Source organism: Hemitrygon akajei, chromosome 8, assembly GCF_048418815.1.
Source record: "Hemitrygon akajei chromosome 8, sHemAka1.3, whole genome shotgun sequence".
Lineage (NCBI taxonomy): Eukaryota > Metazoa > Chordata > Chondrichthyes > Myliobatiformes > Dasyatidae > Hemitrygon > Hemitrygon akajei.
This window is the reverse complement of record NC_133131.1, coordinates 14,321,466-14,346,507: the sequence shown is the minus strand read 5'-3', so window position 1 is coordinate 14,346,507 and position 25,042 is coordinate 14,321,466. Positions and strand designations below refer to the sequence as shown.

Below are 25,042 nucleotides of genomic sequence, written 5' to 3'. Positions count from 1 at the left end.
TCATAAAGGAAGCACAACTCTTGTTCAGCTTGTTGTCATTAGTATGGAACTTTACAAATTTAGATCAATTTATCTATCACATAGACATTGAGACACACAGTGGTGTGTCATTTGTATTAACAACCAACACCTGCCTACTTACCTACATCGACCTAATCAACTAGCTCAGAACCCCACTATTCTCAAATGGAAGTAAATCATCCTCAATCGCCAGAGATGAGGAAGCAGCTATGCCAGATTGTCTACGTCGTTAGCTAATGACATGATCTATTTCTAGTTTCTGACAGTGCACGTAATCCTTGCCAGCAAAAACTCCAAGACTTCTTTCTATAAACAAGGATTGAAATATTGTCTTTAATTATTAGCTGACTAGTTAATGAATTTATATCAGCTAGTTGTATTTAAAAGAAAGTATGCTGCCTGCCCCATTCTGAAAATAAAGAGGCTAACTTTCCTAGACAGAATAGCACAGAGATGAGAATTCAACCTCAACTAAAATCTATTGTGTCTCTGCATCATTTTATAGAGTCATAGAACACTTCAGCACAGAGACAAGCCCTTCGCCCATCTTGTCGCTTTGTGAGATACTCAAACCAACAAACATTCCATGGTCAAAGTTATTAAATTGCATTTCTTCCCCATTCTGGTGTTTGGTCAAAATAACTGCGGAACCTCGACCATGCCTGCGTGCTTTTACACATGATCGGCTGATTAGATATTTGCATTAGCAAGCAGGCGTACGGGTGTACCTAATAAAGTGGCCACTGAGTGTAATTTCCACCCTTGACTGGCAGTGGTTAATTGAGCTGAAGATGGTGGGGGGAGTTAACCAAATATAGATTCATATTACAATTAGTGGCCATTTTATTAGGTACACCTGCTCGTTAATCACACCAGTATGATTTGGGGTGCAGAGCACTCACACAAGCTCTGAAAGTAGGTCTCGTATGAATCTTGATTAAACGACAATCCTATTCACTTCCCTCCATCAACAGTCTATTATTAATGATTCAAACAGATGTTGTATAAGCCCATGGGGTTTTGTTCTAACGTTAATCAGAAATATAAATTGCTCATTTTTGTGGAATGACCATTTTCTGCTTCGTGTATCGTTATGAATAACCAACGTGTCTCTGTCTATGGATTATTAATGGTCGTGGCTGGTGCGTGGCAGTACTCATGAATAAACAGAATCTGGGTAATTCCCTATCAGGCTTGGTAACCACACTGTTGGCAGTGATTGAGATCGATTTGATGCGCAGAATTTATATCCAATTATCCTCCCTGGAGAAATCATTTGCCTTTTAGTTGGGGGTATTTGCTGGGTGAATTGACTGCTTTCTGTAGAGACTCTTTGCTTGAGATACACCTCTCCTTTGTTCGTTGGCCTGTGCACGGACATCATTAAGTATTGTCTCGGATAAAGAACTTGTTTTCCCACTTACACCAATTCCTTTGTAATTCAAACAGGGGCTGGGAGATTCAATACCTCGAAGTTCAAAGTAAATTTATTATCAAAGTACTTATATGTCACTGCGTACTACTTTGAGAATCATTTTATCGCAGGCACCCACAAGAAAATAAAAAAATACAATAGAATCAATGAAAAACTACACATAAAGACATAACAACCAGTGTACAAAGGAAGACACTTTCAAATTCAAGATTCATTTATTATCAAAGAATGTATAAATCATACAACCTTGAGGTTTGCTTGCTCACAGGTAGCCACAAAGCAAGAACCCAATTAAAGAGAAAAAGAATAAAAGTAAAAATAAAAGACCTACACTCGATGTGCAAGGGAAAGAAAAGAATACAAATCATGCGAGCAATTGAAGCGAACAACAGAAAATTGTGCAAGTAAGAAAGAAAAATAAATAATATTGAGAGCTTGAGTTGGAGAGGCCTTGAAAGTGAGTCCATAGGTTGTGGAATCAGTTCAGAGATGCGGTGAGTGAAGTTATCTACACTGGTCCAGCAGCCTGGTGGTTGAAGGGTAGTAACTGTTCCTGAACCCAGTCTTGTGGGATCTGAAGCTCCTGTACTTCCAGCCCAAGAGAGCATAGCCTGGCTGGTGGGGGGTACTAGATGATGGATGCTGCCATTTTTGTGACAGTGCACAATGTAAATGTGTGGGATGGTAGGGAGGGCTGTATCCACCACTTTCTGTAGACTTCTCCACTGGAGTTCCCGCACCAGCCCATGATGTAATCAGTCAGAAAACCTGAGAAAGATTTAGTAGGTGAGCCAGTCTGTGGAGAGAGAGAAATAAAGCATTTATTTCTCCAGTGCAGAACAGGCCCTTCCAATCCTAAGAGCCTCAGTGACTGGCAACCCACCAATTTAATCACAGGACAATTCACAACGACCAGTTAACCTACTATACAGGACATGCTCGGACTGTGGGAGGAAACCAGAGCACCCGGAGGAAACACATGCAGTTCATGGGGAGAACGTACAAACTCATCACAGGCGGCGCCGGAACTGAACCCGGACTCTGGAACGCCTCGGGCTGTAGTAGTGTTGTGATTTTGACCAGTGACCTTTCATTAGAAGTTGTTTATCTGTCCCTACGTTAACCTCTTTCACTTGGTGCTACAACTCCACCAGATGCAGACCCTCTCCTGCCTTTCTGCATGACACTTTAAACTCCTTCGACTGACATTTTATTCCCAGTTCTGATGCAAGCATGTCAACCTAAAGAGGTTAACTCTATTTCACTCCCCCTCTGGAGAGTATCTGTCGTGCTGAGTTTTCCCAGCATCCTTTGATTTTCTTCTTCTTCTTAAGCCCGTCACGCCCGCTGGGGCCGCCATAACAGCTTGAAAGAGTCCTCTGACCTGGGCCAGTCGTCCCCAGGTCTAGCCCATCTTCTGGGCAAACATCCTTCCTCTGCCAGGGATGAGGTCTTTGGAGCTTCTGTGGCTCTGGGATTCTACAGGATGGGGTTGCTACCCCCATGCCGATCCCTCCTCCTTCTGCATCCATGTCCATGGCAGAGTTTGCTTTTATCTCATAAGCGTGATTTATCAGGAGAACATTCAGTCTCTGAGCCCCTTGGGGTAGAGTCCTGTTCCTGCAAAATCTCCATCCTTTCTCTTTCTCTCAGTAACCAAAGCTCCTCCACACTCCAAAATGTGAGTGAATTCCATTGCTTGAGATCAGCGAGCTTCGTTTCCTGTCAGCTGTGGCCACCACCAATTTTATTGCCCCCACCCCCCCCCCCCCCGAACAATTATTGGACCCAATCACAAACAGGAGAAAATCTGCAGATGCTGGAAATCCGAGCAACGCACACAAAATGCTGGAGGAACTCAGCAGGCCAGGCAGCATCTGCGGAGAAAAACGCAGTCGACGTTTCAGGCTGAGACCCATCGGGACTGCTGAAGGGTCTCGGCCGGAAACGTCAACTGTACTTTTTTCCATTTAGGTGCAGCCAGGCCTGCTGAGTTCCTCCAGCACTTTGTGTGTGTTGCTGGCAATTTTTGGACCCAACTGTTTTTTTAAAATTGTAATTAGTAATTTTAACAATGAAAATGACAATAGCAACAAATTGCTTTTTACCCTGCTTGCCTGCACGATTTGGGAAACGTGACCATAATACATTCAGCAATGTGCCATTCAGCCCATCGTGTCTGTTCCACCATTCAGTTATGGCTGATTGAAAAATAGATAAGTTTGTTTGTCACATTGATATCAAAACCTACAGAGAAATGTGTCATTAGCATCAACGACCAACAGTTCAAGGATGTGCTGGGGCAGCCCACAAGCAACACCATGCTTCCAGCGCCAACATCATTTGTTTATTCATTTGTATGATGTGGGCGATCATGGTCTTTCTATGACCAAGATTGTTCTTGGCAAATTATACTGAAGTGGTTTGCCATTGCCTTCATCTGGGCAGTGCTTTTAAAAGGTGGGTGACCCCAGCCATTATCAATACTCTTCAGAGCCTGTCTGCTTGGCGTCAGTGTTGGCATAACCAGGACTTGTGATATAAGCACCAACGGCTCATACAGCCATCCACACCTGCTCACGTGGCTTCACGTGATCCTAATCGGGGGAGGGTGGGGGGCTAAGCAGGTACTACACCTTGCCCAAGGGTGACCTGCAGGCTAGTGGAGGGAAGGAGTCCCTCAGAGACATATCTGCACCCAGCCACCCAAGCATACTCCAAACTTACAAAGCCCAAGCTGTACCTCTCTGAAACGTGGGACAAAATGAGAGCACCCAGAGGAATTGAATTGACTTTATTTGTTACATCCTTCACATACATGAGGAGTAAAAATCTTTATGTTACGTCTCTGTCTAAATGTGCAATGTGCAATCATAGTAATTTGTAATAAATAGAACAGTCAATGTAACATAGAAATACACTCAGATCAGCGTGAGTTCATCAGTCTGATGGCCTGGTGGAAGAAGCTGTCCCAGAGCCTGTTGGTCCTGGCTTTTATGCTGCAGTACTGCTTCCTGGATGGTAGCAGCTGGAATAGATCGTGTTTGGGGTGACTCAGGTCCTCAATATCCTTCAGGCCCTTCATATCTGTCTCTGTAAATGTCCTGAATCATGGGAAATTCACAACTGCAGATGCGCTGGGCTGTCCGCCCCACTCTCTGCAGAATCCTGCGATTAAGGGAGGTACAGATCCCTTACCAGGCAGTGATGCAGCCAGTCAGGATGCTCTCAATTGTGCCCCTGTAGAAAGTTCTTAGGATTTGGGGCCCACACCAAACTTCCTCAACCATTTGAGGTTAAAGAGGCACTGTTGTGAGGTCCTCAGTGAAGTGGATGCTAAAGAATTTAAAGCTGTTTACCCCCTCAACCCCAGGTCCACTGATGTCAACAGGGATTTAACCCAGGTCACTGGTGCTGTAAGGCGTTGCATTAACTGATGCACTACCATGCCGCCCAGTCTGCACAAAGATGTCAAAAGATGAGGAAGTAGGTGATGTCTTGGAGCACTCAGCTCTGTTCTGGTTTTGGAGAACGCTGCTCCTGGTAACATCTAGGGGGCTCCCAAGATGGTATGGCTGCTTGGTAAGTGTATTCAACATGAAGAAATGGGCAGAGCCTCCCACTTCAATAGCCTGAACAGTACGTTAATCCAACCAGAATGAGATCTATTGGACTGTATATTCTCCTTAATTATTGAGGAGAACTTGCTTTTCTCTTCAACACACACAAAACATTGGAGAAACTCAGCAGGTCAGGTAGCCTCTATGGAAATTTATAAACAGTTGACATTTCAGGCCGAGACCCTTCTTCAGGATTGGAAAGGAAGGGAGAAGGCAGAGGGATAAAAATGTGCGGTGGAGGGGAAGGAGGTGAAGGGGAAAGTGATAGATGAAGCCAGGTGGGTGGGAAAGGTAAAAGGCTGGAGAGGGAGGAATCTGATAGGGGAGAAGAGTGGAGCATGGAAGAATGGGATAGAGGAGGGGACCCGAGGGGAGGTGATAAGCAAGCGAGAAGAGCTGAGGCCAGTGTAGGGAATAGAAGAAGAGGGGAAGGGGAGGGAATTTTTTTTAACCGGAGGGAGAAATCGATGTTCATGCCACCAGGTTGGAGGCTACCTAGGCGGAATATAAGGTGTTGCTCCTCCATCCTGAGGGTGGCCTCATCTTGATACAAGAGGAGGCCATGGACCAACATGTCGGAACAGGACTGGGAATTGGAATTAGAATAGGAATATTTGGCCACTGGGAAGTTTGGCTTTTGGCGGATGGAGTGGAGGTGCTCGATGAAGCGGTCCCCCAATTTACGACGGTTCTCGTAGAGGATGCACCGGACATAGTAGGCAACCCCAGCGGATTCGCGGGTGAAGTGTTACCTCGCCTGGAAGGACTGTTTGGGAGTGCTGAATGGAGGAGGAGGTGAATGGGCAGGTGTGCAGAGGTAGGTTCCAGGAGGGAGATTAATGGGGAGGGGCAAATGGACAAGAGAATCAAGGGGGGAGCGATCCCCTGTGGTAAGTGGAGAGAGGGAAGGGAGGTAGAGCTCTGTTTGGTGGTAGGGTCCCTTTGGAGGTGGTGGGAGTTTTCTTTTGTTACACTAACGTGACAAACTAAATTCACACTACATATTTTAATGGTTAACATGGACCAGTTTACTTAATAATTAAGAGACATGTTTCATTTGTAAAATAAAAACATATTGTTCTTAATCAGAGTGGTTTAGGGTGAGTGGCAAAAGGTTCTGTTCCTGTTCCAGCTCCAGTTACTTCTCTCTCTCTCTCTCTCTGTTAGGTTTGTGTAGAAATCACTGGTCACCGGAGATCATCAATTCGGCTCCACAGCTGCAGACTGGAGGCACATTTTGTCGAGAAAGTGGCCTCGTGGGAGATTGGTCCTCCATGTTCTGCCAGTTCCCCCAACTGCTGTTGTGCAGCACCGCCTTAGTAACCAGCCCAAGGATCTGCCATTTCCAAGCAGAGTCCGCCTCTCTGGAAGTGGAGAACCCAAACCGGCAACACCTCTTTTCAAGCAAGAAATCTGAATTTAATAAAAATAACTGTGCCTCATGGATTTTGTTATAAACAAAATATCCCAGAGACCCATTTTCTGAATTTAAGAAAAGTAACTGTTCCTCATTCGTTAGGTGAGGTGAAAGAAGAAATATATTTAGTTACACTTTATGTTTAGAGACAGATAATCATCCTCTGAGACTCCAGACTAAGGCTATTTAGAAAGCTGTGTCAGATTACTTTGTTCTGTCCTGCACAACAAGAATGATTCAGAGGCTGATGCAATTTGGTTATTTACATGTATTGACCAGAAACTGCCTCTAGATGGCGCTTAGGAAGACCACTTCCATGTACAGTAAAATAACCACCCTTTTGGCCAGGGCTGTAATGATCTTTGGTTTTCCTGCAAAGATTTGGTTTGGCTATTGTGAACTCAATACTAGCAATTACGTGTGGAATTTAGTTTTCAGCTGCTTATAACAGATACCAGTTATTTTCCTTTAAGGTTTTTTAGAACAATCTTGATGCAATTCACAAAAGCATAAACTAAAGGTTGGTGCTGAGCTAATAAAGGGACTATTAGGAAGGTCCACCAACACCCTGGTCAACAAGGGATCTGAGGAGGTCCCTCAGAGGAGATGAGGACCCTTTTTTCTTTAAAAGTAATGCCAGTTTTAGTGCTGGAAAGTTACAACATACTGTGGTTAAAGATCGGGAACTAACTAACACAGCATGAGAGAGCAACACAAAGCGATGGTCTGGGCAGGGGTTATTCAGTCAACTGAGTCTATGCGTGGTGCCACAATCTCTCTTCTCTGAGGACTGCAGTGGAGAGGCTTGTGAGTTGCTGAGACCCCGAGAGTGATGCCGTCTGGAGTTTAGCTCCTGGCAGGGTCACTCATGGTGGTAGGGTCAAGAGGGAGGTTCCAGGCAAGGAGCGACCTAACCAAAACTCAACGGCGGAGCTGGCGGAAGACCATGATACGTTGCAACGGCAGTGAAGATGGAGGAAGGCTGCAACAGTGAAGGGTCCCCAGGCACCTTGCATGCCACTGGACCCTAACCCCGATCTGCCAAGGGCCCTTTTGTGGCTGCCCATGCATCAGTCTCCCCATGTTAAACAAAGTGTGCTCCATTAAGGGAGTGCACCCTAATATCCCGGATTAAATCCCATCCCAGCCAGCATGTGAAGGGAGAGGACTATGAGGTCAGGATAAAATCAGGATCCATGGTGTAGGGTTTATGAAGGACAACTGAAGGAGGAGAAGAGTGGTCACCCTTAATCTTCCCTTCTCTAAATGGTTGTCCTCTGTACTGAGACTGTGTCCTAGACTGCTGCACTGTAGGAAACATCCTCTCCCCGTCCACTCTGTTTAGGCCTTTCAATCATCGACATTACCAGCATTTTCGAGGTTTTATGCATGTGAAGATTTAGGTGGGCTCTCTGTCTCAATGAGAGGCAAGGAAGCAGGACCCTGACACCGCCTTACTGTCCAAGAGCAATGAAGCAAGATTCAAGATTCATTCATCAGGTGGACATTGAAACAAACAGTGAAATGTGTCATTTGCATTAGCAACCAACACGCCTTAGGGTGTGCCGGAGGCAGTCCGCAAGCGTTGCCACACATTCCAGCACCAAATAAGCATGCCCGCCATGTTCAGAAACAGCAGTGAAAGGAGATGAATTAGCTATTCAGAAGAATCAAATGCACAGACAATGAACAAACATGCCCTTTCTCTCTTAAGGAACACAAGCAGTTACAAATACGTTTCAGCTATTAATAGAATTTCCATGTTTAGCTGCATGCTGATTGAGCTCCTGCCATCTTCACAGTAACACATTAACATGTTATTTAACAGTGGTGCCAATACTTACCCTTATCAAATGTTGCTGGACTTCAGAGTTCACTACCCCATCAGCATTTGCAATTAAACTATGACATGAGACATTTTAAACAGACAGATGTTACTTTTATTAATAAGTGGCTGGTGGAAGAGGGTTTTCACTCATACTTGGCCTCACTGGTTTATAGTCCAGCCTTCATTTTCCTCAGTCCACAGGCGAACCCGGCAGTAAATCAGCATTGTTCATATAGCCAAGCTGCAAGACACAAAGCCCTCTCACTTCTTCAGCCAGAACAGTACAAGGCCCCAGGAACCAATTGAATAAAAATGTTAGGAGCAGATTTTTCAATTGCTCAATCAGCTTAGAGCCAATGATTTGCTTCATTTTCATCTTCACTACCCCAGCGTCACATCCTCTCATTCCTTGTTAACTACACTCAGTGGCCACTTTATTAGGTACCTCTGATCTCTGATAATGTGGCTACCGAGTGTATGTTCATGGTCTTCTGTTACTGTAGCCCATCCACTTCAAGATTCAAAGTGTTTTATGTTCAGAGATGCTCTTCTGCGCATCACTGTTGTAGCACGTGGTTACTTGAGTTACTGTCACCTTGAACCAGTCTGGCCATTCTCCTCTCTCATTGACAAGGCATTTTCACACAGAGAACTACTGTTCATTGGATTTTTAGGGGTTTTTTTTGCACCATTCTCTGTATAAACACTAGAGACTGTTGATGGTGAAAATCCCAGGAGATCAGCAGTTTCTGAGATACTCAAACCACCCTGTCTGGCACCAACAATCATTCCAGGATCAAGGTCACTTAGATCATATTTCTTCCCTATTCTGATGTTTGGTCTGAACAACAATTGAACCTCTTGGCCATGTCTGCATGCTTTTCTGCATTGAGTTGCTGCCACTTGATTGGCTGATTAGGTATTTTCATTAACGAGCTGATGTACCTAATAAAATGGCCACTGAGCAAGTTCCTATCGGTCCCAGCTTCAATAAGTGAACGCCCACAGCTCTCCAGATGGCAGACTCCAGAGGTTCGCATCTCAGGAGGAGGCAGCTGCACCTCTTCTCAGTCCTAAATGTCGACTGTGCATTCTGACTGTGTCTCCTTCTGTTCTGAACCCTCCAGCCAGGTACAAGCAGAGCTGGTACAGGAAGGGAGGAACATGTAAATCATGTTATTGGCTGGTAAAGAAATCAAGTGGAAAGTCCAGGGAAGTTAAACTGCCTTCCAGAACCAAGTAGCCATAACCATCACGACACAGTATCAGCTGAATAAACAATCTCTGACTCTGTTCCTAGTGAATTCAGCATTTCTTTATCCAGTGGCTGCAGTTTCCTTGATTAACGTCAGCTCATGTTGAACTAAGAGGGTCTTACAGCCCATCGCATCAATCCAGAGCCCACCTATACTCATCCCATTCAGCCTACAACTTCTGATTTAGCATTCACTAAAAGAATGTTAGGATGCTTAACTCAGTTCAATTCCCACCACTGCCTGTAAGGAGTTTGTACGTTCTCCCCGTGACCATATGAGTTTCCTCCAGGTGCTCCGGCTTCCCCCCACAGTCCAAAAATGTACGGTTTATTGGGTTAATTGGTTGCCTGGGTGTAATTGGACAGCGTGGGCTCATTGGGCCAGAAAGCCTGCTACCCAGCTGTATCTCTAAATAAACTACTAATGATCTGAAAGTCAGGCCACTTGGAAGTTTTACTGTAAGGTAGCTGAATTAACTCTTCACAAAATACTTGAGGAACTCAGCAGGCCAGGCAGCATCTATGGAGAGGAATAAATAGTCACCTTTTCAGACCAAGAGCCTTCATTAGGACTGGAAAGGAAGGGAGAAGAAGGTGGGAGGTGAAGAGGGAGTACAAGGTACAGGTCACCCTTATACACCTTCTCCATTCACCCCCCCCCCCACACTTTCTTATTTTGGCTTTCTCCCCCTCCGTTCCAGTCCTGATGAAGGGTCTTAACCTCCTTTGTTCTCTGTCCTCTACCTCCAACTTCTTCCAATCTTCCTTCCCAGTCCTGATGAAGTGTCTCAGCCAGAAACATCAACTGTTTATTCCTTTCCATAGATGCTGCCTGACCTGCTGACTTCCTCCACCATTTTGCTCTGGATTTCAGAAGTGCTGAATGTCTGGTGTATATGAATTAACAACTGCCAAGGCATTCAAAACAACTGAAAAACTGGTATAAGAAGCTTCTCCAAAAATATCAGTATTACTGAAAATACAGGTTAATATCTGTAGGAAGAAAAGATACTGTAACTTTTTTTTGGGGGTAGAGGGGTTTAAAAGTTTTTTTTAAATTTAGAGATACAGCACAGTAACAGGCCCTTCTAGCCCAATGATCCCCACCACCCAATTTCACAATGTGGCCAATTAACCAGGATGGTAAAGGTAGAAGATTGAGAGGAGATTTGAAAGAGGAGTATAGATAGGGTAAATGCAAGCAGGCTTTTTCCACCGAGGTTGGGTGAGAGTGCAACGAGAGGTCATGGGTTAAGGGTGTAATGTGAAATATCTAAGTGGAAAATGAGGGGAAACTTCTTCACTCAGAGGGCGAGGGAGTGTGGAACAAGCTGCCAGCACAACTGGTGGATGTGGGTTCGATTTCAACACTGAAGAGAAATTTTGGTAGATAAATAGATGTGAGGGGTATGGAGGGTTATGATCAGGTGCAGGTTGATGGGATTAGGCAGTTTAATTCATTCTGCACAGACTATATGGGCCAAAGGGCCCGTTACTATGCTGTAGTTTCTTATGTCTCTGTGACTCTGCCAGCAGCACTGCAGCCTTATCAGTAATGCAGCTTCCAATAGCAAACCATCCTTATTAGATAGATAGATAGATACTTTATTCATCCCCATGGGGAAATTCAACTTTTTTTCCAATGTCCCATACACTTGTTGTAGCAAAACTAGTTACATACAATACTTAACTCAGTAAAAAAATATGATATGCATCTAAATCACTATCTCAAAAAGCATTAATAATAGCTTTTAAAAAGTTCTTAAGTCCTGGCGGTTGAATTGTAAAGCCTAATGGCATTGGGGAGTATTGACCTCTTCATCCTGTCTGAGGAGCATTGCATCGATAGTAACCTGTCGCTGAAACTGCTTCTCTGTCTCTGGATGGTGCTATGTAGAGGATGTTCAGAGTTATCCATAATTGACCGTAGCCTACTCAGCGCCCTTCGCTCAGCTACCGACGTTAAACTCTCCAGTACTTTGCCCACGACAGAGCCCGCCTTCCTTACCAGCTTATTAAGACGTGAGGCGTCCCTCTTCTTAATGCTTCCTCCCCAACACGCCACCACAAAGAAGAGGGCGCTCTCCACAACTGACCTATAGAATATCTTCAGCATCTCACTACAGACATTGAATGACGCCAACCTTCTAAGGAAGTACAGTCGACTCTGTGCCTTCCTGCACAAGGCATCTGTGTTGGCAGTCCAGTCTAGCTTCTCGTCTAACTGTACTCCCAGATACTTGTAGGTCTTAACCTGCTCCACACATTCTCCATTAATGATCACTGGCTCCATATGAGGCCTAGATCTCCTAAAGTCCACCACCATCTCCTTGGTCTTGGTGATATTGAGACGCAGGTAGTTTGAGTTGCACCATATCACAAAGTCCTGTATCAGTTTCCTATACTCCTCCTCCTGTCCATTCCTGACACACCCCACTATGGCCGTGTCATCAGCGAACTTCTGCACATGGCAGGACTCCGAGTTATATTGGAAGTCTGATGTGTACAGGGTGAACAGGACCGGAGAGAGTACGGTTCCCTGCGGCGCTCCTGTGCTGCTGACCACCGTGTCAGACCTACAGTCTCCCAACCGCACATACTGAGGTCTATCTGTCAAAGTAGTCCACTATCCAATACACCATGTGAGAGTCTACTCCCATCTCCGTTAGTTTGTGCCTTAAGATCTTGGGCTGGATGGTGTTAAAGGCACTAGAGAAGTCAAGGAATGTAATCCTCATTTGTCACATCAACATTGAAACATGCGTTATTTTGTGCCAATGACCAACACAGTTCGAGGGTTGTGCTGGAGGCAGCTTGCAAGTGCTTCCGATATCAACACAGCATGCCCATAGCTCACGAATGCTAACCCTAACCCATACGTATTTGGAATGCGGGAGCACCCCAAGGAAACCCACACGGTTATGGGGAGAACATACAAACTCCTTACAGACAGCAGCAGGAATCGAACCCCGATTGGTGATCGCTGGTGCTGTAAAGTGATTGTGCTAACCACGCTATAATGCCGTCCCAATTTAGGTCTGTTTACATTAGTCCCTCTTGTTCCTACAAATTCATTCTTCACCCCAAGTGAGATTCTTCTTCTTAAGCTTATTGCCCCTCCTGGGGCAAAGGCTGCTGGCAGCAGCTTGCCAGAGTCCTCTGTCTTGAAGATTGAATGGCCCTTTCACCACAAAACTTCATTCGTCTTCCAGGTGAAGATCCTTCCTCTCCCGGGGATGAGGTCTTTGGAGCTTCTGCAGCTCTGGGTTTTTACAGGGTGGGGTTGCTAGCTCCATGCCAACCCTTTTCCTTTCACATGGGCTTGGGACCGTCCATGCTGTGTTTAAGTGAGGTACCAGTAGATTAGTATCAGAAGGTTTCTGTCTGCTCCTAGGAATCTCACTTACCTATAGTCAGTTGAGTTAGTAAAACGTGACCCCAGCAAATCCAAAATGAGGAGTTTGAATTAGTTAAAATCGCTCACCTCATCAGCAACAACAGGCTTCCCCACAGCTTTCCTTCCATTTACTCATCTCAATATCTTAAACAAATGAGAGCCCCCAAGAAAATATTATTTATTTAGAGATACAGCATGGACGAGGCCATTCCAGCCCAATGAGCTGCCCAGCAATCTACTTATTTAATTCTAGCCATAATCACAGGATGATTTATGACCAATTAGCCTACTAATCAATACGTCTTTGAACTGTAGGAAGAAACCAGAGCACCCAGAGGAAACACACGCTGTGACGGGGAGAATATGCAAACTCCTCACAGAACTCCTGAACTGTAAGAGTGTTGCACTGCTACGCTAAAATCTTAATTTATTTCCTGAAAAATTTAGAAGTTATAAACATCTAAGGTCTGTATTTGTGCTTGGACTGAAATCACAAATACCAATTAGCCTTTATTGTAACAGCGGCCAAGAGTACACAGTGGTCTGCAAAAGCAATTGATAAGATCCTTTTAGGTGACTATACTTAAAAATCCATCCATTATCGGTGTTAATATGCCCACGCATCTCTTAATAGTTCAAATGCTATTATGATAAACTGGAACTTGGATATAACAATGGACAATGACAAGTCATCAATCGAAAATGCAGTGCATTCAAAAACACTTAAAGCTTAAATGAAAATAACAGTCCCAGCTACACTGTAGGGGGTGACAGGTCATTCAAGCAGAACCAATTAGCTCAGATATCTAGTGTTGAAAAAATGATGTACATGACATTTTGATCTGACCTGAGGTCAGTGCTTTATGCACAGAGCACTTCAAATGTGAAAATGTTTGCAGCAGAAAAGTAAAGGCATAAGGCACCTTCTCTTTATATATAAAGTCCTAGTACTGTATTGAGCATTGGTGTTCCTTACTTTAAAACATTTTGAGTTAGAAATAAAGACTCGTGCAAAAACACAATTTCATCATTTAAAGGTTGTGGTGTAGAAAGAAATAGGTTTTAGAACAATTGCCGCATTTTAAAACTCAACAAGGTCACATTGAATGTGTGATCGTGGTGAGTCGATGTTGGGTTAAGTACGTTTGTAATTAGAGAACTGCCAGAGACTAAATCAAGCTACCTATAGTTTTGAATAGTGGCTCCTTACAATTCAGGAATCCTTTTGCATGTAAAATTTTAATGAACAAAATAAGAATTAGGGAAGTAATAATGGGAGGCATTCAATTGCCTGGGTCTAAAGGGGACATACATTTCTTAATTTGCACTTAAGAGAATATGTAGCTAAAATGTAGAATGCCTGAAGTAGTTAAATTCAACATTTATTTCCAAGAGCTGTACAGAGAGGTGGTGAAACTTATGTTGGGCATTGTTAGGTCAAAGTCAAATCAGAATCAGGTTTAATATCACTAGCATATATACATAAGACCATAGATAAAAAGGAGCAGAATTAGGCCATTTGGCCCATCGAGTCTGCTTCGCCATTTCATCCAATTTTCCTCTCAATCCCAACCTTCTCCTTGTATCCCTTCACATCCTGACCAATCAAGAATCTATCAACCTCTGCCTTAAATATACATTAAAGTCTGGCCTCCACACCTGCCTGTGGCAAATAATTCCACAGGTTCACCACTCTCTGGCTAAAGAAATTCCTCCTCTTCCCTGTTCTAAAAGGATACCCCTCTATTCTGAAGCTGTGTCCTCTGGTCTTAGACTTTCCCAAAATAGGAAACACCTTCTCAACATCCACTCTATCAAGGCCTTTCACCATTTGATGGGTTTTGATGAGGTCACCCCCCATTCTTCTGAATTCTAGAGAATACAAGCCCAGAGCCATCAAACGCTCTTCATACGACAAGCCATTCAGCCCTGGAATCATTTTTATGAACCTCCTTTGAGGTTCTCCAGTTTCAGCACATCCTTTCTAAGGGGCTCAAACCTGTTCACAATACTCCAAGTAAGGCCTCACCATGCTTTATAAAGTCTCAACATTACATCCTTGCTTTCATATTCTAGTCCTCTTGAAGTGAATACTAACATTACATTTACCTTCCTCACCACAGACTCAACCTGCAAATCAAACTTTAGGGAATCCTGCACAAGGACTCCCAATTCACTTCTGTATTTTCCCTCTATTTAGAAAAGAATTAACCTTTTCATTTCTTCTATCAAAGTACATGATCAAACACTGTATCCCATCTATTTCTTTGCCCATTTTCATAATCTGTTTAAGTCCTCCTGTAGTCTCTCTACTTCCTCAAAAACTACCTGCACCTCCACCCACCTTCATATCATTTGCAAACGTTCTAACAAAGCCATCAATTCCATCATCCAAATCATTGACACATAATATAAAAAGAACCGGTCCCAACATTGACACCTGTGGAACACCACTAGTCACCAGCAGCCAGTCAAAAAGGTTCCATTTATTCCCACTCTTTGCCTCCTGCCAATCAGCCACTGCTTTATTCATGCTAGAATCTTTCCTGTAATACCATGGGCATGTAGCCTCATGTGTGGCACCTTGTCAAAGGTCTTCTGAAAATTTTAGTATACATAAACTAATTTCCCTTTGTCTATACTTGCTTGTTATTTCTTCAACTCTCATTTAAACCCCACCGTGCAGCCTGAACAAACCTCCCCGCTAAGATATTAGTCTCCCTCCAGTTCAGGTGCAAATCGTCCCTTTTGTACAGGTCCCACCTTCCCCTGAAGCAGAGACCAATGATCCCAAAATCTTCTGCCCTCCCTCCTACTCCAACTTCTTAGCCACGTACAAAGCTGTATAATCTTCTTAGTTCTGCCTTCATCAACACATGGCACAGGTGGCTATCCTGAGATCACAACCCTGCCTATCCTTACATCTAGCTCCCTGAACCTCCTATGCAGTACCTCATCACTCGTCCTAACCATGTCCCACGCCTTTTGACTGTTCACCCTCCCACAAACATGCTGACGACTTGATCCGAAATATCCTGGACTTTGGCACCCGGGAGGCAACATACCATCCGGGAATCTCGTTGTTGTCCACCGAATCGCCTGTCTGTTCCTCTAACTAATCTCCTATCACCACAGCTTGCTTCTTTTCCCTCTTCCCTTCCAAGGCCCAGAGCCAGACTCAATGCCAGAGACCCGACCACTGACTTTCCTCTGTTAGGTCAATCCCTCCCGACAGTATTCAAAGTGATATACCAGTTGTTGAGGGCGATGGCCACAGGGGTACTCTGCACTGGCTCCTTAACCCCTTTCCCCTTCCTGTCTCCGTTTCCTGTGTCCTACACCTTGGGTCTGAAATGTAAAATAAATAGTTAAACTAAAAATAAGTGCAAAAACAAATAATATAAAAAATGAGTTAGTCTTCTTGCATTCAATCTCCATTTCGGAATCGGATGACAGAGGGGAAGAAGCTCTCCTGAATCACTGAGTGTCTGCCTTCAGGTTTCTGGACCTCCTTCCTGACGGTAACAATGTCCCGGGTGATGAGGGTTCTTAATATTGGATGTCATCTTTCTAAGGCACCACCTGAGGCTAGTACCAAAGATGGAGCTAATTTTACAACTTTCTGTAGCTTCTTTCGGTCCTGTACAATACCACCCCCATACCAGACAGTGAAACACTCTATTAGGATGCTCTCCACGGGGCATCTGTAGAAGCTTGAGTGTTTTAGGTGACAACCACCAAATCTCCCCAAACTCCTAAAGAATACAGTATAGCCACTGTCTTGCCTTCTTTACAGCTACATTGATATGTTGGGACCAGGTTAGATCCTTAGAGCTCTTGACACCTAGGAAATTGAAATAGCTTATTTTCTCCACTTCTGATCCTTCTGTGAGGATTGGTTCATGTTCCCTCATCTTACCGTTCCTTAAGTCCACAGTCAGCTGTTTGGTCTTACTGATGTTGAGCGCAAGGTTGTTGCTCTGACACTGCTCAACTAGCTGGCATATCTTGCTCCATTACACCCTCTCATCTCCATCTTAGATTCTACTAACAATGTCATTAGTAGACCAGTGATAGTAGATACGATGGTTGCAACAGCAGCAAATCATCAAGAACACACAGTATATACAGAAAAGTTACCAAAAAGGGTAACATGAAGGATTCCATCGACCCTGCTGATGGATTATTTGTCCCACTCCCATCCACACCAGATTAAAAAATAATTACTTTCCTCAAGCAGTTACACCTCCAGCCACTAACCTCTCTTCCACAACCCCAACCACCACTGCTTTATTGTCCCTGCCAGTCCCTTTGTGTACAGACATTCCTGTGCCTAGCGTCACTTTATGGATATATAATCAATCTATGCATACAAGCTATCTTGTGTATATTGTTTTATTATTATTGTATTCTTTAACTTGTGGTTTTAGTGTTACTTCGGAGCCAGAGAAACAATTATTTCATTCTCCTTTACACTTGTGTACTGGAAATGACATTAAGTAATTAAGAATCATGAATCATTATGTAGCATAATTTGCTAAGTAGAGCCTATTGAATACTTGCACTCACGGTGATTAGTTCCTAGTTCAAATAAACACGGTCATCTGAAGAGTGGGTGGTTTTGGCCAGGATGTCAAATTACATCATGTAAACAGATGAGGCTGATTACTTAATATCTTGAAGATACCTCACTCAACAATGCAACACTGCCAATTTTTGCACTAAGAGCTTAGATAATAGTCTGCTCACAAGTCTAAGGACAGTATGCTATTGCTAAGTTAAACTGGCAAAGCATTTCCTGTTTGGGTTTCCTCTGCACCAAACATGTCTTCAGGCTCTGGCCAAGATGGTTTTAGGTTCAACCAAGAACACTGGTGTTGCCCAATGGAGTGTCTATACTTCAATACCTCAGTAAAGCTCCCTGTATAATTAAAGACTACAACCATCTCACACATTCTCCCTTCTCACCCCTCCCATAGGGCAGAACATATAAAGCCAAGCATAACGCTCAAGGACAGCTTGTATCCCACTGTTATGACTATTGAATGGTTCCCTAGCATGATGAGATGGGCTCTTGACCTTACCTCACTACGGCCTTGCAGCTTACTGTCTGTCTGCAATGTACTCTGTAACTGCACCCATTGTTTTACTTGGATTACCTCAATGCACCATTGTGATGAATTGATCTAAACGAATGGTATAAAAGATTTTCACTGTGCCTTAGTACATGACAATAATAAATCTATTTGCATGAGAATCACTATTATCATGGATAGCATCAGACAAGTACTTCAGGAAAATACAACACATTGAAGGGACCTGTCTTGCAAGGTTAACACGAGATGAGTGAATAAGAAATGTGATTGTAAATTGCACTATATTGTAACATCCCCAGGCTGTCATTTCCCCTCAAATGATACTTCTATTAAAGATCCAGTGGAAGCAAGAATGGTAGATTCTTGTAACTATTTATATTAATTATCTGCAGTGATTAGCAAAACACTGAGTAACTGAGGAACCAATGATCAACAACAAAATATTTTAGCCCGTTGTGGAAAGTACACAGCAGGACAACTGAGACTTTCTTTCAAACTCAAAACTACTGTAAAATTATCCACCATCGTTTCACTTAGTTGTAAGTTAAAAGTTCAAGGAAATACCAAATTACCAGCTGGTGGAGCACAGAAGTATTTCTATTTCAAAAAAACTAAAACTTTATTGTTACTTATACTGGAATCTTCACAATTAATGGTAATAAAAAACCAGAAAGTGTAAACATACAAATCTGTCATCTGAAAGTGGTCAGTCACATTTTAAGATGTGGCTCCTCAAAATAAATTGCACTTCAGGCCTTTGAAAATGCAAGGTTTCAGCTTAAAAAGTCTTCCCAAACTGTAAGTTTTTATTGAATGTGCACACATTTTAAGGATGACAGCATCTCTTCATCAGAAGTGCCATACACCTTCAAGTCAATGTCTGTATGGATCATTCATGATTGACATCAATCCACCTTTATTATGTCTTAGAATGACAATGTGTGTATTCCATAGCTGCACAGAATATGGTATTTGTAAATAAACCATTCTTTAGTGGGAAGCAGTTTTTAAAAAGAAATCTCAGTTTAATACTAATTAAAATCACCATCTGGCCTCCCTGATGTATGCATACTGTATTTTTACTAAATGAAAATATTACTTAATACTAATCTATGAAATTTTAGATAATAGGAATCAATCTAGTCTGAAATTGAATAGCCCACATACTAAATTTGTTCTAAAATAAATACATTTCTATTACTTATTAAGCAGTATTACAATTTCACCTTTCAGAGATGAACAAGTGGAAAAAGATGATTCATACCCAATTTTCAATGCTGACAACCTGAAGACTGAGTTTTCATGTGGTAGTTATGCACACAACTGGCTTCTTTCATCCTTCTTTTGAAAAAATAGAGTGGTGCTCTTATTGTGGCAAACCAAACTACATACAAGCTTGTCAAGAGACAAATCCATAACCACTGACTTCCAAGCCTAAGTAGACATCATGCAAGATGACTGTTATGGACTCAGCAATGCTGAACAGGGTTGTTGCAGAGGGAGAATCCAAGGTCAATCTTATTTTCTCAATGTTCAGAAAAATGCTTTCCAGTCAGAAACACTGTAAAGAGGGCTAGCATCTTCATCAATGATGTAGTACAGCATAAGATTTAAAATTACTTATGTTGGAAATCTGAAATAAAACCAGAAAATATTAGAAACATTCAGGTCAGGTAGCACCCGTGGAAGGAGAAACAGTTAAAAACATTAGATTGAATGGAATCTGAAGGGTCTTGATGACCTGTAGCACTAACTTGGCTTTGACTGCTGAATGTTTCCAGCATTTTCTGTTTCTAAGTTTTATTTGTAAAAGCAGCAGTATGGTCCTCAACCCCTGGAAATAATGGGTTTAGTTAAAAAAAAAGATCCACCACACAAGGAGAAAGGGGGAAGAAAACACAGTGGTTTTGTATGCATTTTAATAGTCTTTACCAATTGGTACATTAAGATTTTAATATGCAGAAAACATGAATAAATCTTGTTTTACACAGTTTGATAGCAACAAATCTTACTGTAAAACACACAGCAGTATATACATTCCTTAACTGATTGCTTGTACTGTGTCAATAGCTCAATTATCTTCTCACAGTCCTGGTACTTGTAATTGCACCCTTCTGCTTGTAAAATTACTTCTTGCCATAGTGTCAGTGATGAATACAACGTCTACTTGGAGGTTCACTACTGGTCTTCAGGAACACCTTAGGAACACTGAGGGAAAAGGCAGGACTAGAAAGCAGCCAATCACATGATACAGTGGGAATGGCAAAGGTCAATTAACAGCCAGTAAATTAGCTGACAAAACAGTCTGAAGGGTTAAAAATGGCTTCAGTGGGAATGGCCATTTAAGAAGAGTCTGAACCAGGCAATTCACAAAAAGAGGAAGAGGCAAACAGGAGAAGCAGGATACTGACAGTAGACTGGGCTTGGTGACTCTATAACCAAGCTTTCAAAACTACAGTGCTCCATAGCCCCTTACACTTGCTAGCTACTAGGTTTGTTTAGTGCCTTGGACATAGCATTGGTCACACCATACACGGCTGAAGAAAGCAGGACGGTTTTTCTTTTGTTATATTAAAGTGCAAGATGCTGTACAAGTTCTTATTCAACTTCAGTGAAGGCTAAATCAATCTAGATGGTTTCAACCAGTCTATATTCAAGCGATTTATATTAAAGCAAACCATGATTTGGAATGGGGCACACAGGTAGTTAAGGGCTAATTTCTGGAATGTGTACTGAGTTAAAGATGCTCTTGCTTTATTATTTTCCATTACCAAGTGAAAACATGGGTTATTCCATTTTAGAACAGTTTCCTCTTTATAAGAAATGTTTCCTATGTACATATTTTTGGAACAAAAAGGAAAAGAAAAAGTAATTTTGGTCAAGACAGGTTTTGTATTGAAAAATTCTACTCGCTCTGAAATGGAATGAACTGTAATTCACAGGTAAGAAACATTTAATAATATTACAGGTCAAAAATAAATGAAGATTGACCAAGTTTTATCACCTGTTCAGATAATATTTTAACCATTTCTTAAATTAAAATTGTTGCAAAAACTTTAAACTGAGCTCCAACTACAGTTTCAAGTTCTTCACAGCACCACCACGGTTTATTAACGTACCATTGAATCTTTATTTTTGATATACTTGATAGCATTCACTCATTGCAGAATAGTCAACAGGAGTGCCATTCTAGGTCAAGTTTTGACAAAAAAGTGCTTTAACAAAAATTACCAGCAAAAAATCTTGAAATATGACTGGATTTTTTGACTATTATATAACTCTGGTGCCATAAACTGCCAGTATGTTGTTTGGTTGAACAGACTTTGCTTTCATTGTAAGGTGCCAGGAGAGATAGCGACCATAAGTAGACTCTGTCCATTAAGATCAATGCAAGAGTAAGTTCAAGTTCTGAAAGCAAAGAAGCTTCTTAACCAAGTCCAGAAACTTAGAAGAATATTATAAATTGACATTTGTATATTTTCAACACAGGAAAGGGAAAAACGTTGGGAGTTTATTCAACAATTTTGCCTTAGTAGGCAGTTATGTGCACTTTTGTTACAATAACTAATAAAGAATGCAATCTTACTTAAATACCAGAGCTGAAATCTATTTTTCCAGGAGATATTTCATTAAGCATATATTATAGAATGTCTGTAACTGAAATAACACACTTCAGCTCTCAATGTTTAGGAGGAGACAATATGGGAATTACACAGCTGTAACAAACAGGTACAAAAGTGCCGAAAACATGAATTCAACTCCAGTCGGGTAACTATGGTTTTTTTTGCAGGTAATAGTTACAGCTGCCCAAATTACCAACTTCCAGATTCTTTTGAAGACATCTTTCCAGACAGCACAACCAAACCAGTAGCAGATTGGGTTCTAGTTATCCTTTGCTTGCCATTAGCTGGTTGATAAAGACCTAGCAATATATAACTGCTGCTAGTGCTATAACTTTGCTGCACCAATGTATCATAGATTTGTAGGAAAGAGTGAGCCACAAAGGCCAGAATGAAAGCAGAACTACACAGATGAACAGAGCAGCTTGCATGTCAAGGCCAACTTCATTAGAATTTTGATTGGCAACTGGAAACTTAACCCAATGCAGCTCTAAATTACCATACTGCATTCATTACTACAAGTTTAAAACATTACACGTGATGCACTGCATGTAATTTACAGCAGCTACTGTGAATTACTGCTAATGAGCACATTGTTCTTCCCAAAATCGATGTTTACAGATTCACAATGCTGGAATTATCTGGCTCTTTTACTGTTACTGCTATTGAACTATGTAAGTTACAATGGCAGGTGGCCACAAAATTCACAAAACATCACTGCACACTCTCCAGAATGAACAAGAAATTGCATTGATTGGACACGACAAAGCAGAATTTGATGCAATTCCCAGTGCTGATATGGCATTTTAAGTTACACTTTCCCCCCTCCTTGCGACACTGGCTCCTTCATAGGCTACACTTAGGCAAAATCCAGGAGAAAAGTCCAGTTTATCCACAGATACTTTATAAATTTATCATGGAAAATTTAGGGGCAGGGAGACAGGCAAACTGATGGTGTTCACCATGATTTTTGCACGTATAAACCAAAAACAAATACGTTTCCAAAATGAATTCACTGACCATCTTGTAAACTGGGCTATTGCTTAAAGTCAAGATATTTTAAGATAGCACGGTGCACATTTTACTATAAAAAAGCACAAAAGGCCTTTTAATGATTTGTTATTCAAAAGCACCGTTTAAATGATTGATGCTGCTAATAGCCTTCTACAAAGCATATTTTTACACCATTATGTCCTGGAAAGTTAAGTCTTTTAAATATTTCAAGTTGTAGAGTACATCCTTCATTAAATAAGTGTCCTCTGCTTCAAGCAGGGAGTGTTGATAGGATTAGGCACAAGGTTTTCATATGTTTTAAATAAAACACAGCTTTAAAACAAATTGCAATAGTTACTACAAAATTTCACTTCTGCATGTTTTTCCCCCTAGACATTTACAAAAAAAATGTTCAGTTTAAAACAAAAAAAAGCATCCTAGTTAAAAGCATGGTATATTTAGTGGCTTTTTAATGGGATGAATATTTGTCACTAAATTATCTTTTTAAAACATATGAACACAATGTGTCTATTATGGAAAATGGTGCTACAGAGCTCATCATTAGAAGCAACAATTTTTTAAAAGCAAGTTAGGTATTCACACAATTTTTTTTTCAGTTTTAAAGCTTATGTACTGTCCAACCAAATCTAGTAAGTTAACAATGTGCACCAAAATAAATTTGTCAGTGCTCAAATGCAGTATAGTCTGAACTGGTTAATGTAATCCTTGGATAGCAGTCACCCAAGATTCTCAAAATAGTTACCATGTAACCATAAGGCAGTTACCTTTCTGTAGGGGCCAAATGTTTGAAGGAGTTTTCTTCAGCGAACACCAGTCAGACCTTGTGATCAGTGTTACTATATTTCAAGGTTGGAAGATGGCACAAGGGCTTAGAGACAAATGGTCTCATTTATTAATTAGTGAAACCCAAATTTAACATGCAATTATTTGTGTATGTTAATCTCAACAAGAGTGGGAGATCTAACAATAGTCTTCAGAATTCACCCATTGTTATTTAGAGTTTACTGGATATTGGTTTGAACTTATGCAAAGTTAATAGAATGGTAGACAATTTATGAACAACACACCTACACACTCATTAAATAAGCCCTAGTACCACACAAAGTGATTCAAGGATTACAGAATCAGCACATTTGCTGTGCTTCAGACGTAAATGACAATGAAATTAAAGACCATTTCCAATGACTGAGAACATCACTGCTGATTTAATTTCAGAATCATTTTCAGTGCCCTAATTATCCAATCAACTTCTGCTTTCCAGGTCTAATATGACCAATGCTAGCCCTTGTTCTTTACCTATGGTACTTCTAGACAACGTATGTAATTTACAGTATACAATTCGGATTCACCATGCATGAATACTTTTGTGTAACATTTAATAGCTCAATCTACATCCAGAATAATTTACATTAAAGGACAATAGTTATTAAACAGAGCTGGATGGGTAACCATGGTAATTGAGTGCATCTGGAGGGGTAGGATTTTGGGTGGTGAGGCCAGGGAAAAGGAGGGAAAGGAGAAAAAAACCAGAAGATCAATTCTATCAGCGGCACTCCCAGACCTTTACCGTTTGATCTACACTTCCAGTGACAACAAATGGACCCGTCTTGTGGAAATCTGTGGGAGAAATTGACAATTAGATAGAAGTGACAAAAATATCAAGAATTTGATGTAATATTTATCTCCTCATACCTGAGACACACCCAACCATAAAATCAGCACATTTTATCCAGAGGTGTGACAGCAAATAGACTAGATGGGCAATTGTATACAGCTTTGATTGATTCAAGTATAATTTTGTACCTTTTGTATTCTAGCTTCTCTGAAATAAATATCAACATTCCTTCCATTATTTTGATTGGTATTTGTACCAATATTGATTTTTAATTATGTCATATGGTCTATAGAGAGGGAAAGGATCAGACTCGATGGGCCAAATGGCCTAATTCTGCTCTTATGTCTTATGATCTTAATTCAGCTCAAAACTTGTGAATTTATTCTCTACATCTCTATATTTACTAAATTCCTAACATTTACAAGTAATACTCTTTCTTGAGTCCAAGGAGTGGTTTTACAATTGCTCTTCTCAATTTGGTTTGCTCCCAATTTTCCCCACTCACTGGCCTATGATGGGATTGCTTTTAAGTCTTCAATTATTTCAAATTTCATAATTAACTTTGATATTTCATTGCGTTGTGCAATTCAATTTTCCATGAAAGGGGAAAAATAAAACTCAACTTGAATATTTCACCTCCAAGAGGACTGCAGCCTCACTGTGGTTTGGAGGCTCAATGACATGAAGAGCTACGTTGGTTGGAGTCAGGGCTTTATGTTTTGGT

General features: G+C 41.6%; 1 protein-coding gene across 2 annotated transcripts in view; it reads right to left on the bottom strand.

Annotated features, from left to right (window-relative positions):
• Positions 1-19,971: 19,971 nt before the first annotated feature.
• pafah1b1a (platelet-activating factor acetylhydrolase 1b, regulatory subunit 1a) overlaps positions 19,972-25,042 on the bottom strand; it is a 100,854-nt gene continuing 95,783 nt past the window's right edge. For both annotated transcript variants that reach the window (XM_073053280.1, XM_073053281.1), the window contains one exon: positions 19,972-24,320. In XM_073053280.1, the coding sequence (XP_072909381.1) occupies positions 24,247-24,320 (74 nt within the window). In that variant the 3' untranslated portion in view covers positions 19,972-24,246. The remainder of the gene's footprint in view (positions 24,321-25,042) is intronic.